At 32.0% G+C, this 13,844-nt stretch overlaps 1 protein-coding gene across 1 annotated transcript; it reads right to left on the bottom strand.

Moving 5' to 3' along the window:
- Positions 1–125: 125 nt before the first annotated feature.
- On the bottom strand, positions 126–10,484 carry LOC132714538 (uncharacterized; the record flags this gene model as incomplete). The annotated part of the gene is made up of 3 exons (XM_060697430.1): positions 10,433–10,484; positions 4,022–4,196; positions 126–277 (listed from the first exon to the last, which is right to left on the bottom strand). Coding segments are annotated over exons 1-3 (329 nt in total), but the record flags the coding sequence as incomplete, so codon positions are not given.
- Between the last annotated feature and the right edge of the window lie 3,360 nt (positions 10,485–13,844).

The raw sequence follows: 13,844 nt of genomic DNA, 5'->3' as shown, positions 1-13,844 counted from the left end.
ATTTTTTTTTTAAAAGTATGTTATAAAAAAAGGGGGTATAACTGGAAATTATTTTTTTATTTTTTAGGGTGGGGGAGAGGAGTAATATATAATATTACTACTACATTGCATAAACTTTTTCTTACCCTAATATAAAGTTAATGATAGTATTTGGATTATCACTGTTTGGAACTGTATCTGGATCTATCAAGTTCTTGCCAGTTTTTCTCCACCATTTAGCCATTGCAACATTGGCCATATCTTCTTCTGCCCCATCGTAAACAGGTTTCTCTGTGACCTACAACAATTTTAGGCTAAATAAACATTTATAAATGTAACTGCCTTACTTCTTAATAAAAATGTTACACATTTAGGTCATTGTTCGGAAAACTCAAGTCAGTTTATCATTCACCTGCAAATCAAGATAACAGCAACATGGCACTTCTACTATATGGGAATAATTTGAAGTTTTTACCCAAACTGGCTTAAATCAGATCCACTTATTTCTTTAATGCAGATGTGAGGATGACAGTATATGTTTGCCTTCTTTATAATTCAGATTTTCCGAGAAAGCTATTTTTAGCCATGCAATCAAACTGGTTTTGAATAGACATTAGAAGAAGTATCAAAATACCATTAACTGTGTAAGTTAAACAAATTGTTGATTTTTGTAAGAAAAAAATATGTTTGAAGAAATTTTTAACAAATTACATGTAACTTGAAATAATAGAGTCAATTTTTTAATGGGTAAGATTGTTTTGCCAATTTAGCTGTATTTAGAGACATTTTTAATTTATAATCTTGCATTGTTATATTTCTCATATATAAAATAGTTTAATATCTTGACTCTAAATATAATTAATTTGACTACACATAAACATTGAATGTCTCCATGTGGAAAACAAAAGCCATGTCAACATGGCCATCCCCCGCCGAATGTGTTTGCTCATTGGAAGAATGTATATGTAGTACAGCAGAATAATTCCATTTTAAGAGGTCTTTTGGTAATGAAAACTGATGGCTATAGTGATTACAGATTTGAAACCTATGTGAATACTGATGACTGAAAATAACAAAGGGCAATAACTGAAAAATAATGCAGGGTAGGTTATCATTCTTGTGTGCTGCATCCCTCCTCAGTAAAATCTATTCACCTATGAAGTTTCAAGTTGATACCTCAAATACTTTTTGAGAAAAAAATTGAATTGAAAAATTAAGTATGAAAAATAACAAAGGGCAATAACTCAAAAATTATAAAGGGTAGAGTTATCATTCTTGTGCACTGCACACCTCCTAAGTTAGATATATGCACCTATGAAGTTTCATAATGATATCTCAAAGGCCTTTTGAGTTATGCTCTGGACAAAAATTAATTTTGAAAAATAAAAAAAGGGCAACAACTAAACAATTATGCAGGGTAGAGTTACCATTCTTGTACACTGCACTCTTCCTCAATGAGATCCATCCACCTATGAAGTTTCAAGTTGATACCTCAAATACTTTTTGAGATAAGCTCCGGACAAAATAGTATGAAAAAGAACAAAGGGCAATAACTCAAAAATTGTACAGGGAAGAGTTATCATTCTTGTGCACAGCATTCCTCCTCAATAAAATCTATCCACCTATGACATTTCATGTTGACATCTCAAACACTTATGAGTTATGCTCCACTCGGGTGAAAAATTAGGTATGAAAAATAACAAAGGGCAATAACTCAAAAATTATGAAAGGTAGAGTTATCATTCTTGTGCACTGCACACCTCCTGAGTAAGATCTATGCACCTATGAAGTTTCATTTTGATATCTCAAAGGCTTTTTGAGTTATGCTCTGGACAAAAATTAATTTTGAAAAATAACAAAGGGCAATAACTCAAAAATTATGCAGGGTAGAGTTATCATTCTTGTGCACTGCACTCCTCCTCAATGAGATCCATCCACCTATGAAGTTTCAAGTTGATACCTCAAATACTTTTTGAGATAAGCTCTGCACAAAATAGCATGAAAAAGAACAAAGGGCAATAACTCAAAAAATTGTATAGGGAAGAGTTATCATTCTTGTGCACAACATTCCTCCTCAATAAGATCTATCCACCTATGACATTTCATGTTGATATGTCAAACACTTTTTGAGTTATGCTCCACTCAGGTGAAAAATTAAGTATGAAAAATAACAAAGGGCAATAACTCAAAAATTATGAAAGGTAGAGTTATCATTCTTGTGCACTGCACACCTCCTGAGTGAGATCTATGCACCTATGAAGTTTCATGTTGATATCTCATAGGCTTTTGGAGTTATGCTCTGGACAAAAATCAATTTTGAAAAATAACAAAGGGCAATAACTCAAAAATTATGCAGGGTAGAGTTATCATTCTTATGCACTAGACTCCTCCTCAATGAGGTCTATCCACCTATGAAGTTTCAAGTTGATTACTCAAATACTTTTAGAGATATGCTCCGGACAAAAATGTCGGACGAAAGGACAGACGGACGGACGGAGACTATTTCTATATCCCCCGCCGCCTTTTCGGCGGGGGATAACAAGAGCCGGTTGAACTGGGTGATGCTTCCTGAATAGGTTTTGGACACAGGAAGGTATACCTCTTGTAGTGTCAGAGTTATGTCACAGACAAAGTTCAAAGTGTAAAAACAGCCCAAATGTTGCACTCGACACATTGTCTAAATATGGTGATCATCTCTGTGAAATAGTTGTTAAATCAGACTTCAAGTAACAAAGTTATGTGCCAGACACGATTTTGCTGCAAGGCCACGCTGTGACCTTGACCTTCAAGATAGTGACCCAAATGTTGTGCGCGACACATTGTCTCAATATGGTGATCATTTCTGTGAAATAGTTATAAAATCCGACATCAAATAATGAAGTTATGGTCCGGACACAATTTTGTTGCAAGGTCATGCTGTGACCTTTACCTTCAAGGTAGTGACCCAAATGTTGCGCATGACACATTGTCACAATATGGTGATCATTTCTGTGAAATAGTTTTAAAATCCGACTTCAAATAACGAAGTTATGGGCCGGACACGATTTTGCTACAAGGTCATGCTGTGACCTTGACCTTCAAGGTAGCAACCCAAATATTGCCAGCGACACGTCATCTCAATTAAAATGGTGATCAAATCTGTGAAATAAATGTAAATCTGACTTCAAATAATGGTGTTAAGGGTCGGACACGATTTTGCTGGAAGGTCATGCTGTGACCTTGACCTTCAGCTTCAAGGTAGCGACCCAAATGTTGCTCGCAACACGCCGTCTCAATATGGTGATCATTTCTGTGAAATAGTTTTAAAATCCGACTTCAAATATCAAAGTTATGGGCCGGACACGATTTTGCTGCAAGGTCATGCTGTGACTTTGACCTTTAAGGTAGCAACCCAAATGTTGTGCGCGACATGTCGTCTCAATATGGTGATCATTTCTGTGAAATAGTTTAAAAATCCGACTTCAAAAAATAAAGTTATGGACCGGACATGATTTTGCTGCAAGGTCATGCTGTGACCTTGACCTTCAAGGTAGTGACCCAAATATTGCGTGCAACACCTGGTTGTAATATGGTGATCATTTCTGTGAAATAGTTTTAAAATCCGACTTCAAATAACAAAGTTATGGGCTGGACACAAATTCGGGACGTACGTACGGACATTCTTACAGGACAGTAATTATGTGGCTACTCTATTGTTCTCTCTAATGTTCTTTTTAGCCACACAAAAGAAAATAGTCACATAAAAGCATTAAGGAATGAATGACATCAAAGAGAAAGAACAGTTAACTATTGTCCCTCTAGCCACATACATTGTGAGTGCGGACTGACGGACGGACGGACAACCCAACGACTATATGCTCCCCCGAAATTTTTCGGGGAGCATAAAAAGTTCAGCAAACTAATAACTTATAGTTAAATGATAGTGTGTGGAAAATGCCAGCTGGTGCCTGTAACAGTACAAAAAGTTTTCCCTGTCATACACCTTCAACAAAATGCTGCAATGTCAACTTATGACCAATTGATAATGAAAATTAATACATACCTTTTTCACTTTTCCTACATTTCTTAAGAAAAAGCTGGACACAGATGCTGGATTATGAACCCTGCTTGTTGGAGATGTGTACATGTCTTCATAATTGTCAGTGACTGGCCATTCATTAATTGCTTCAATAATTTCTTCATCTGTAACTGCAGTAGTTTTGTCCATCCCGGGTTCCCTAATGAAATCTGGATGTTAGCCCTAAGCATGCAGGTAGGTAATGAATCTACCCATGCAACAATGCAGACCAAGATCAGAGGCACATCTGTACTGTTTGATCGACATAGTCTGCATAGTTGCTTCTCAGTCAATACTTATTTCTAATTGTCCTTAAAAATGAATGGTTTTGTCCAGACTGAAAGATGGACAAGTCAATGAATTAAAGATATTTAGCCAGGTATTAGGTTTGCACATTAATCTGGAGCAGTAAAAAATATCTATTGCTGCCATTATGATCATTTTATATTATACCTTCCAGGACAGGCTTTGCAAAATGTGCAAGACATAGCAGACATCGCTCATTCTCAATAAACCACAGCATTTGATGTTCCACTGGGTAGCTCCTATACGAAAATTTCTCTTGAGGTCAAAATGTCATTAGAAAGGTGGCTGCCACTTTGTCTTATAGGAACTCTCTCAGTTTTACATTTCTATCAGTTATTTTTCTTTTACAAGTACCATTAATGCCCTAAAATGTAACATACGTTACTGTCACCACCTAGAATTTTCAACTTTGAAATTTTGTTTCAGAAAAATTAGTTGCAGAATAAACGAAACATGTGTTAAACTGTTAAAAGTCATTGCTGCGTGTATATGCACTTTGATTAATGGTAAAAAATATGTTTGACTGTTAAAATCTCATTGATATAATGGATGATCGAATGTCGCCAAATGCATATAAATAAATAGTGACAAACCTAAAACAATTAGAAGTGAAACAGAAATTACATAACTGAATCGATGCATGCTTAATAATACAGCATATACGTAATTATAAGTAAAAATAAGCTTGCAGCCTCTCAAATATCCTTTATATTTTCGGAATTTTTCATTTTTTATTCAAATCTTTTCGACAGCATTTTAAAAAGAAACATACGTTACCATTGTTTTAGAGCTAATCCATTCAAAGAAGACTCCAAACAAGAAAGAAAATTAACATGTGTGTAACTCTGATATATAAACCACAAATTATGGCGGGTTATACGCTCTTGCATTATTTTTCAACCCACTTTCAATATAAAAATGAAACATACGTTACAGAAACATACGTTACCAACTTTTTAAAGTAATTTTATCAAAAGGGAAATTGAAGTCAGAAAGCACGTATAACAGCAACACTTACTTTAATTTGACATTAGTACCTTAATTTTGTTAACTTTGGTCCAGTTTTAACTTGTTTAAGTAACCACAGTGAAACAAATGTTACTTTTATCAAACAGACTTTATATTGTTTAAACATGCACATATAAAACATTTTTATGACAATAGAATGATGTAGTAGATTGTACATTTGATTCCTAAATAAAACAGTTGATTTTACATGTAAGTTTCAATTCCGTGATAAAGTTCATAAATAAGCCAGTGTGAAACATACGTTACTCCATCTCACAATTCAACAATTTTTTGAAAATTAAAGACAAAATTGGGATTAGCATGCCTGTTAGTAACGGTTACCTTGTATTAGATGTAAGAAGATACACTAGAACTCCGCGAGTCGGATGTGCCGCCTTGTGAACAATATAGTTTAGGAGAAATGGCCAGGACAAGAAAATTAACAAAGGGCAATAACTCAAAAAATAAGAAGTGCAGAGCAGCAGTTTCTTTGCACTGCACTTCTTATCAATAAGAAATATAATCCTATGAAGTTTCAAGTCCATAGCTTTAATAATTTATGAGAAATGGCCTGGACAAAAATAAAGTATGAAAATTAATAAAGGTAACAAATAAAAAATAAGAAATGCAGAGTACCGGTTCTTGTACACTGCACTTTTTCTTAATGAGAGCTATCATCCTATGAAGTTTCATGTCCATTATAAGCTTTTATACTTTAGGAGAAATGACCTGGACAAAAATGTCAGAAGTATGAAAATTAACAAAGGGCAATAACTCAAAAAAAAAGAAATGCAGAGTACAGGTTCTTAAGCACTGCACTTCTTTTTAATGAAATCTATCATCCTATGAAGTTTCAAGTCCATAGTTTTATACTTTCGGAGAAATAGCCCGGACAAAAATAAAGTATGAAAATTAACAAAGGGCAATAACTCAAAAAATAAGAAATGCAGAGTACGGGTTCTTGTGCAATGCACTTCTTCTTAATGAGATCTATCATCCTATGAAGTTTCAAGTCCATAGCTTTTATAGTTGAAGAGAAAGGGCCCGGACAAAATTAAAGTATGAAAATTAACAAAGGGCAATAACTCAAAAATTAAGAAGTGCAGAGTACTGGTTCTTGTGCACTGCACTTCGGGTTATTGAAAGAAGCATGCATACCAAGTTTAAAGTCAATCAGACTTATAGTGACTGAGTTATGCTCCGGACAAAATTAAGGGGACGCCGACAACGACATCGCCGACAAAAGTAACCCCTATATGTCGCCTTTTTAAGGCGACACAAAAAGAGTTTTTGCAAGGGAAAGATATGTTAATAATATTTTGATGTACCAGCAGAAATGTTAAAAATATATTACAAGATATTGAAGTTCTCAGCATTTGCAAAGAGCTTACTGGCCGTATTTCATTCTATATAATGAGTATATATAATAATTGTAAAATAATATCCATAAATACAATTTTAACCTAATTATAATGCCATTTTTTAATCTTGATATCTATTTGCAGTGGTAAAGCTGTCACAATTAGGGTATGGATGTACATTTCAATTTGAATAACAGAAAAAGCATGTTCTCGAGAAATTTTTAGGATCTTAAGGTCTATATGACACCATTCTAGTGACAGCTTACTGAAAAGTTATCAAAGATAATGTTTTTCCTTGTTTAAGTGACTGTTACTTTACTGATGTATTACCTTCCAATTAAGAATTGTATGGTAAAATATGTACATATTAAAATTATAGCTTTTGAAGTGCAGTATATATTATGACTTCAAGATATTGAAACAGTTGTCCAACTTAATATCCATTTCAGCAGACTGACAAAAATCTGAGTCTGTAAATCAATTATTTTTAGAAAATTATTGCGATTTGTAACTGGCTAAATAAAGGATTAGTGGAAAACACAAATTTCACATATTTTGAACTAAAATGCTATTATTTTCTTTTTTATCGCCATAATTGACATTGCTGCTGATAAATGTAGTCAAGGTGAGTGCAAGATGTGCTTACAGTTTGGTTACATGACAATTAAGGTCAAAAATAAAAAAATTCTAGGGATGATTGAAAAGTGGTTGTGATTGAAAACTGGCAGTATGTTATGGAATGCCGGTAGGGACATGCCAATTTGCTTATTTGCCAATTGCTGAATTGCTTATTTGCTAATTGCTGTTTTGCTTATTTGCCAATATCTGATAGGCTTAATGACAAATCAGAGCTCCAGATAGCGTGCGTATAAGCGTAAAATACGCATAGAAAATCTAAAATACGCATCACTTTCAAAATTCGTGCGTCACAGTTACGCACAACAAAATGAAAATACGCTCGTATGTCAAAATTTATGCGTAAAAGAATAGAAGTGTAAACATTTGATATGTAGAAAGAAAATGTTTTTAGCATAAAATACAATATATTTCCATTTAATTGCATTGAAAACTAAAAATTCTGTTGTCAACAACGCATGTTAAAAACGAAAGTAGCAGGAAATACAGAAGGGAGGTAACTCCCGTAGATCTATCAACCTGTGAAATTATTGATGAAATTTGTGCCAGATAATCATCGTAGGAGTTAACACAGTATTAAGTTAGTTTAGGCATCTATTGACATACTCAATATAACCAAAAATATATTTTAATTTCTTTAACTTTAGTTGTTGGAACAAAATAACATGTTATTCACCTGCAGTTTTGTACTCAATATTTTCGTACCCAGTCTACAGTTACGGACAATTTTCTCTCAGACAAATAATTTTTTTTAAGGAAAGATAAAAAAAATCTTGTTTATGTTTGTAATTGTAAAGGTTTTTCTAAAAAAAGAAAATAAACAAACAAACAAACACAACAATAAGTTTAATTTGTTTATAAAAAATGCAAAATGCTTTTTTGACAGATTTTTACCCCTTAAGTTTTTCAGAATTTGCATTTTACCCCTCACTCTAAATTTTGAGGGGTAAAAACCCCTTGGCCAAAAAAATTATCTGGAGCTCTGCAAATATGCTTATTTGCAAATATGCTTATTTGCCAATTGCTGAATTGCTAATTTGCTTATTTTTTAGCCGCTGGTTTACGTATTTGCTTTTTTGCCGATTGCTAATTTGCTTTTTGCAAAAGAAATAGTTTACACTGTGCCGGAAGTATATGGAAAATCTGACTACAGACAACCAGTTGAGTCAGATCTGTTAACTTTTACCAACAGTATTCTTGTACATTTAGTGTTTTTCCAAGAATACTGTTGGTCAATGAATTTAGTTGCAGTGATGCCTAAGCAGATTAATGTCTACAACTGATGGCTGACATGTCCTTGAGAACACAGACGCTTGGGGGTCAGATCCTGTACCCCAACGTGATACGTGCCCCTGTAAACACTCTATTAAAAATATTTTAATATTTAAACACGAATTTGACATCGTTAAAAATGATTTTCAAAACAATCTTTACATATACCGGTATGAAAAAATACCATTATACCACCAAGTCTCAATAAAGTACTTAATGGTTTATCGTTGTAACAGATGTCCAATTAGTATTTAAAATAAATATTAAATAGTTTTGATATAGTGTTTACAGAGGCGTATCACGTTGGGGCAGGATCTTACCCCCAGCGTCTGTGCTTGAGAATGGTTTATACGTATTGTGTTGCAGCTATAGATCTGTTTTGTGCAGCTTAAGTCAGAGATTGATGGCATAATAAACACTTGATTGGTCATATATAATTGGAAATTATTGGATAAAGATTGAAAATAAAAGAACTTAAAAACAAAACTATTTCTTATTTTATGGCATATAAAATGTAGTTATTCTCAGGAGATTTGTCACGGAGGGCTTCATTTTAGTGGTAGGAACACATAGTATCACGAATGATACACTTAGTGCATGCTAAACACGGGTGTTTGTCTTTGCACTTAAGCAATAGGCTTCGTTTTTAGCTCTGTAAGATTTTGAGATCACTTATGTCTGTGTGTCCATCAACATTTTGCTTTTGTTCAATGTTTTTGAAATTTGGTCACACTTTTCCATTTCTTCATGTTGAACATTTTACATGCTATCAGGTGACCATGACCATGATCATGACCTAGGGTATAATGGAATATTGAATATTGTGTATGTATGCTACCTAATGCTTATGTGAAGTTACAGTTAGATATAAGCAATAGTAGCAGAGATATGACAGAAAAACAAAGGCTTCCTAGTACAATTCATTGGTGACCTTGACATTCAGTATATAACGGGGACAGCTTCTTCATGTATGCATGCTTGTAATTATGCAAAGTTTATGCAAAGTTGCAGTAAGCATAAATCAGCAAAAGTAACAGAGATATTGACAGAAAAACAAGTTACCAAGAAAACCAATGCCTTTGGTGGGTAGAATAGCATCCCTATTCTCTGAATAGTGGAGCTAAAACTGAAACTCAAGATAATTAAAAAACAACTACTTTTTGAAACTGAATTTATATTTTTCGAAATTGAATAAAAAGTATCCATCTGGTCTGTCTACCTATATTCAAGGTAATGATGGATTGATCATAATTTACACAAGTTATAATTAACAAAAACTTTATCACATAATAACATGATATAGGTTCATGAGCTTGAAATAAAGTCTACAAAGACTTGTTATGTCATATCAAACAAGAACTTCGCGAGTCGGACGTGTCGCCTGACAATAGCATACAAATTTATGTATATAAGCAAATAAGCAATTGGCAAATAAGCAAATTGGCAAATCAGCAATTAGCAAATAAGCAAATTGGCAAATCAGCAATTAGCAAATAACCAAAATGGCAAATCAGCAATTAGCAAATAAGCAATTCATTTGTTGGCAAATAAGCAAAGTGGCATGTCCCTACCGGCATTCCATAGTATGTGGATAATTATTTCACATAAAACAAATATCCTTTTACGCGCCATAAGCGTTTATTAGACACAGATGAAATATATCATATATATCCATTATTAGTTTATTACCAGCCTGTCATGAATGTTTGACACGAACAAGAAGTTCGTTAATTTAAATAAGTACCTCGCAATTATATTAATACAATAAAATCTCTTCAGTAAACATCTTTATTGTCAATGTAAAATAACTTACATGTTTGCTAAATAAATTCCTCTCAGTAGCTGGACGATTGTAAAACCGGATATCTTCGCGGTATGCCTAAAATACGAAAGTGAGATTTTTGACGAAAGTGAGCGAAAGTGAGCGAAAGTGACTTTTAAAATGGTAATTATTACATTTTAATAGACTTTTAAAACAAACTTGCAGTTTGTAGACGTATATTATTAGAAAATGATTATATTTATTAACAGAAGTAATCATAATGATGATTTAATCGCTACTAATTTGCATAATTTCTATACACAAGTTCTTATATCTTCCTTTCGCTCACATTGAAAAATACGAAAGTGACTTATAAAATATTAAAAAATTCTGTTTTAATTGAAATTTTTACTAAAATTACAATTTGTAGATGTATATTATCAGAACTTGATGATACCTATTTTTTAAAATAATCATTATGATGATTTAATCGTTATTTATTTGCATTATTTTTATACACAAGTTCAGATATCTTCCTTCGCTCAGATTGAAAAAATACGAAAGTGACTTCAATATATCAAATATAGCGATTAATTTAAATCTATATTAATATAACAGATTGTAGACGTATAGTTTTGGAATTTGATAATATCTATTTTTAAAAATCATCATTATGATGATTTAATCGCCATTTATTTGCATAATTTCTATACACAAGTTCAGAAATCTTCCTTTCGCTCACATTGAAAAATACTAAAGTGACATATAAAATATTAAATATACTGGTTAAGTTGATTTTTTTACTAAAATTGCTCTAAGTAGACGTATATTATCAGAAATTGATAATATTCATTTTCAAAAATGATCATTATATATGATGATTTAATCGCTATTTATTTGCATAATTTCTATACACAACTATATATATACATAGATCTTCCTTTCGCTCACATCGAAAAATACGAAAGTGACTTATAAAACATTCAATATACCGTTTATTTTGAATTTATATAAATATAACAGTTTGTAGACGCATAGTTTCAGAAATGAATAATAAAATACTTAAAAATCATTATGAGGTTTTAATATTCATGCATTTTCATTATTTCTATATAGCAATTTCAGAGATCTTACTTTCGCTCACTTTCGTATTTTCAATGTTATGGAGAGGAAGCGAAAGTGATCTTAAAAATATCAAATATAGCGTTTAAATTGCATTTAATATTAATAATGTAGTTTGTAGACGTATATTATCAAAACTAGTATCTTTAATCAATATGATTTGATCATCATTTATTAGCATAATATTTATACACAAGCTCAGACATTGATCTTCCTTTCACTTACTGTGAGCCTGACGAAAGTGACTTACAGAATATCAAATATAGCGTTGAAATAGAATTTCATGATAATATTGCAGTTTGTAGACGTATGTTATAAGCTATAGTAACTATCATTTTTATAAAACTTAATATGTTAAGATGAAAAATGAAATTTATTATGTAAACTATAATTGGTAAAAACATGAATTATACAATTTATGCGTTAGGGCCCCGATTTACAGTTCTCTATTTCTTACATCGTCTTTTTCGGGCAGTTTTTTAATTTTTGATTAACGATGGTGTTACCTAACATTTAATATTCTGTTTTAATTACGCTGTTTCGGGTAAAATTCAACCAGGTAGCATTATAACGGATAATTTATAATTGGCGAAAGATATAAATAGATATGCGCGCGCTCAATATGGGAAAGTTCTCACACTGAGTATATATGTATTCAAGTATTGCAGAAGTATCTTTATGGATTATTTTGGCGAGAAAAAGGGTAAGTCTGTAAAACTATTATCATAAACATGTTGGATGCTATATTATTAAAATTTTGCCAAGACTATACGGATAAATTTACAAAGATTCAACAGTTTGGGCACATTTGTTGAATTTATTAAGCTTTCAAAACTGTTTTCTTTATCAACTAAGTGAACGTTATTAAGATACATGCTGCGTTGATTGCTAAAATAGTTACAGTTAAAGATGTAATGTCTTTCTGTGCCTGAATATGTTTACATGCAAACAAGTGTTGTCATATCATTTTCGCATCCACTTTAATTGATAGTACACACGACGGTGACCGCATGGCGCTTTAATCCCACTAAAGTATTATTATAATCCAATCATAGGTATGTAACTGATGACACTTGCCCGGTTGTTTATTGAGTGGACAATTGGATTAACCTTTCTTCTGCACCACCATAGATATCTTGTACTGATTAAAGTGGCAGGTATTATGCTCATCCAGGTGTAGATGAGCAATGTACATGTTAATTTGAAAAAATAATTTGGAATTTCCCATCATTGTTAAAATAATATTTCACTATGACAAAATGGAAATAAGTAATCCACGGAATTTTCTATAAATATCGTACTATATTTATCGGTAAAGTTCAATAGGATTTTTTTTTTAAATATTTTGTGCAAGTCATTTTCATCATCAGTTATAGGTCAATCGCCATGAAAACATGAATAATAATGAAAATGACTCATTTATTTTTTTTTATTATAAAAAACATTAATATCGTGAATATTAACATTGATTTTCGTCCGATTAAGTCACTTTCGTATTGTTCAATGTGGGCAAGAGTAAGATATCAGAACAGGTATACAGCAATTATGAAAATACATGGATATTAAATTATCATAATATTTTTTTTTTAATATATTTTAATCATTTCTGAAAACATGCGTCTTTCAGCGCTATATTTGACATTTTTGAAGTCACTTTCGTATTTTTCAATGTGAGGGAAAGGAAGATCTTTTAACTTGTGTAATGCAAATAAAGGGCGGTTAAATCATCATAATGATTATTTTTAAAAATAAATATAATTGACTTCTGATATTGTACGTCTACAAATTAATTGCAATTTTAGTAATACATTCAATTTAAACAGTATATTTGATATTTTGTAAGCCACTTTCGTATTTTTCAATGCGAGCGAAGAGGAAGATCTCGATCTGTATATAACTTGTGTATAGAGATTATGCAAAATAAATGGCGATTTAATCATCATAATGATTATCTTTGAAAGTAAATATTATCATTTTCTGATATTATACGTCCACTTTGTGCAATAATAGTAAAAATAATTTCAATTCAAACGGTATATTTTATATTTTATAAGTCACTTTCGTATTTTTCAATGTAAGCGAAAGGAAGATATAAGAATTTGTGTATATAAATTATGCAAATAAAAACCGAATAAATCATCATTATGATTATTTTTTATAATAAATATAAGTAATTTCTAATAATATACGTCTACAAACTGCAATTTTATTGTAAAAGTCTATCAAAACGTTACAATTAATATTTTAAAAGTCACTTTCGCTCACTTTCGCTCACTTTCGTCAAAAATCTCACTTTCGTATTTTAGGCAAACCCATATCTTCGGGCTTTTTCCATTATCAA

This window comes from Ruditapes philippinarum, unplaced genomic scaffold (assembly GCF_026571515.1).
Source record: "Ruditapes philippinarum isolate M1 unplaced genomic scaffold, ASM2657151v2 ctg20224_1_1_1_1, whole genome shotgun sequence".
NCBI classification, from domain to species: Eukaryota; Metazoa; Mollusca; class Bivalvia; order Venerida; family Veneridae; genus Ruditapes; species Ruditapes philippinarum.
The sequence above is the reverse complement of the archived record's forward strand: the minus strand, read 5'-3'. Positions and strand labels throughout refer to the sequence as shown.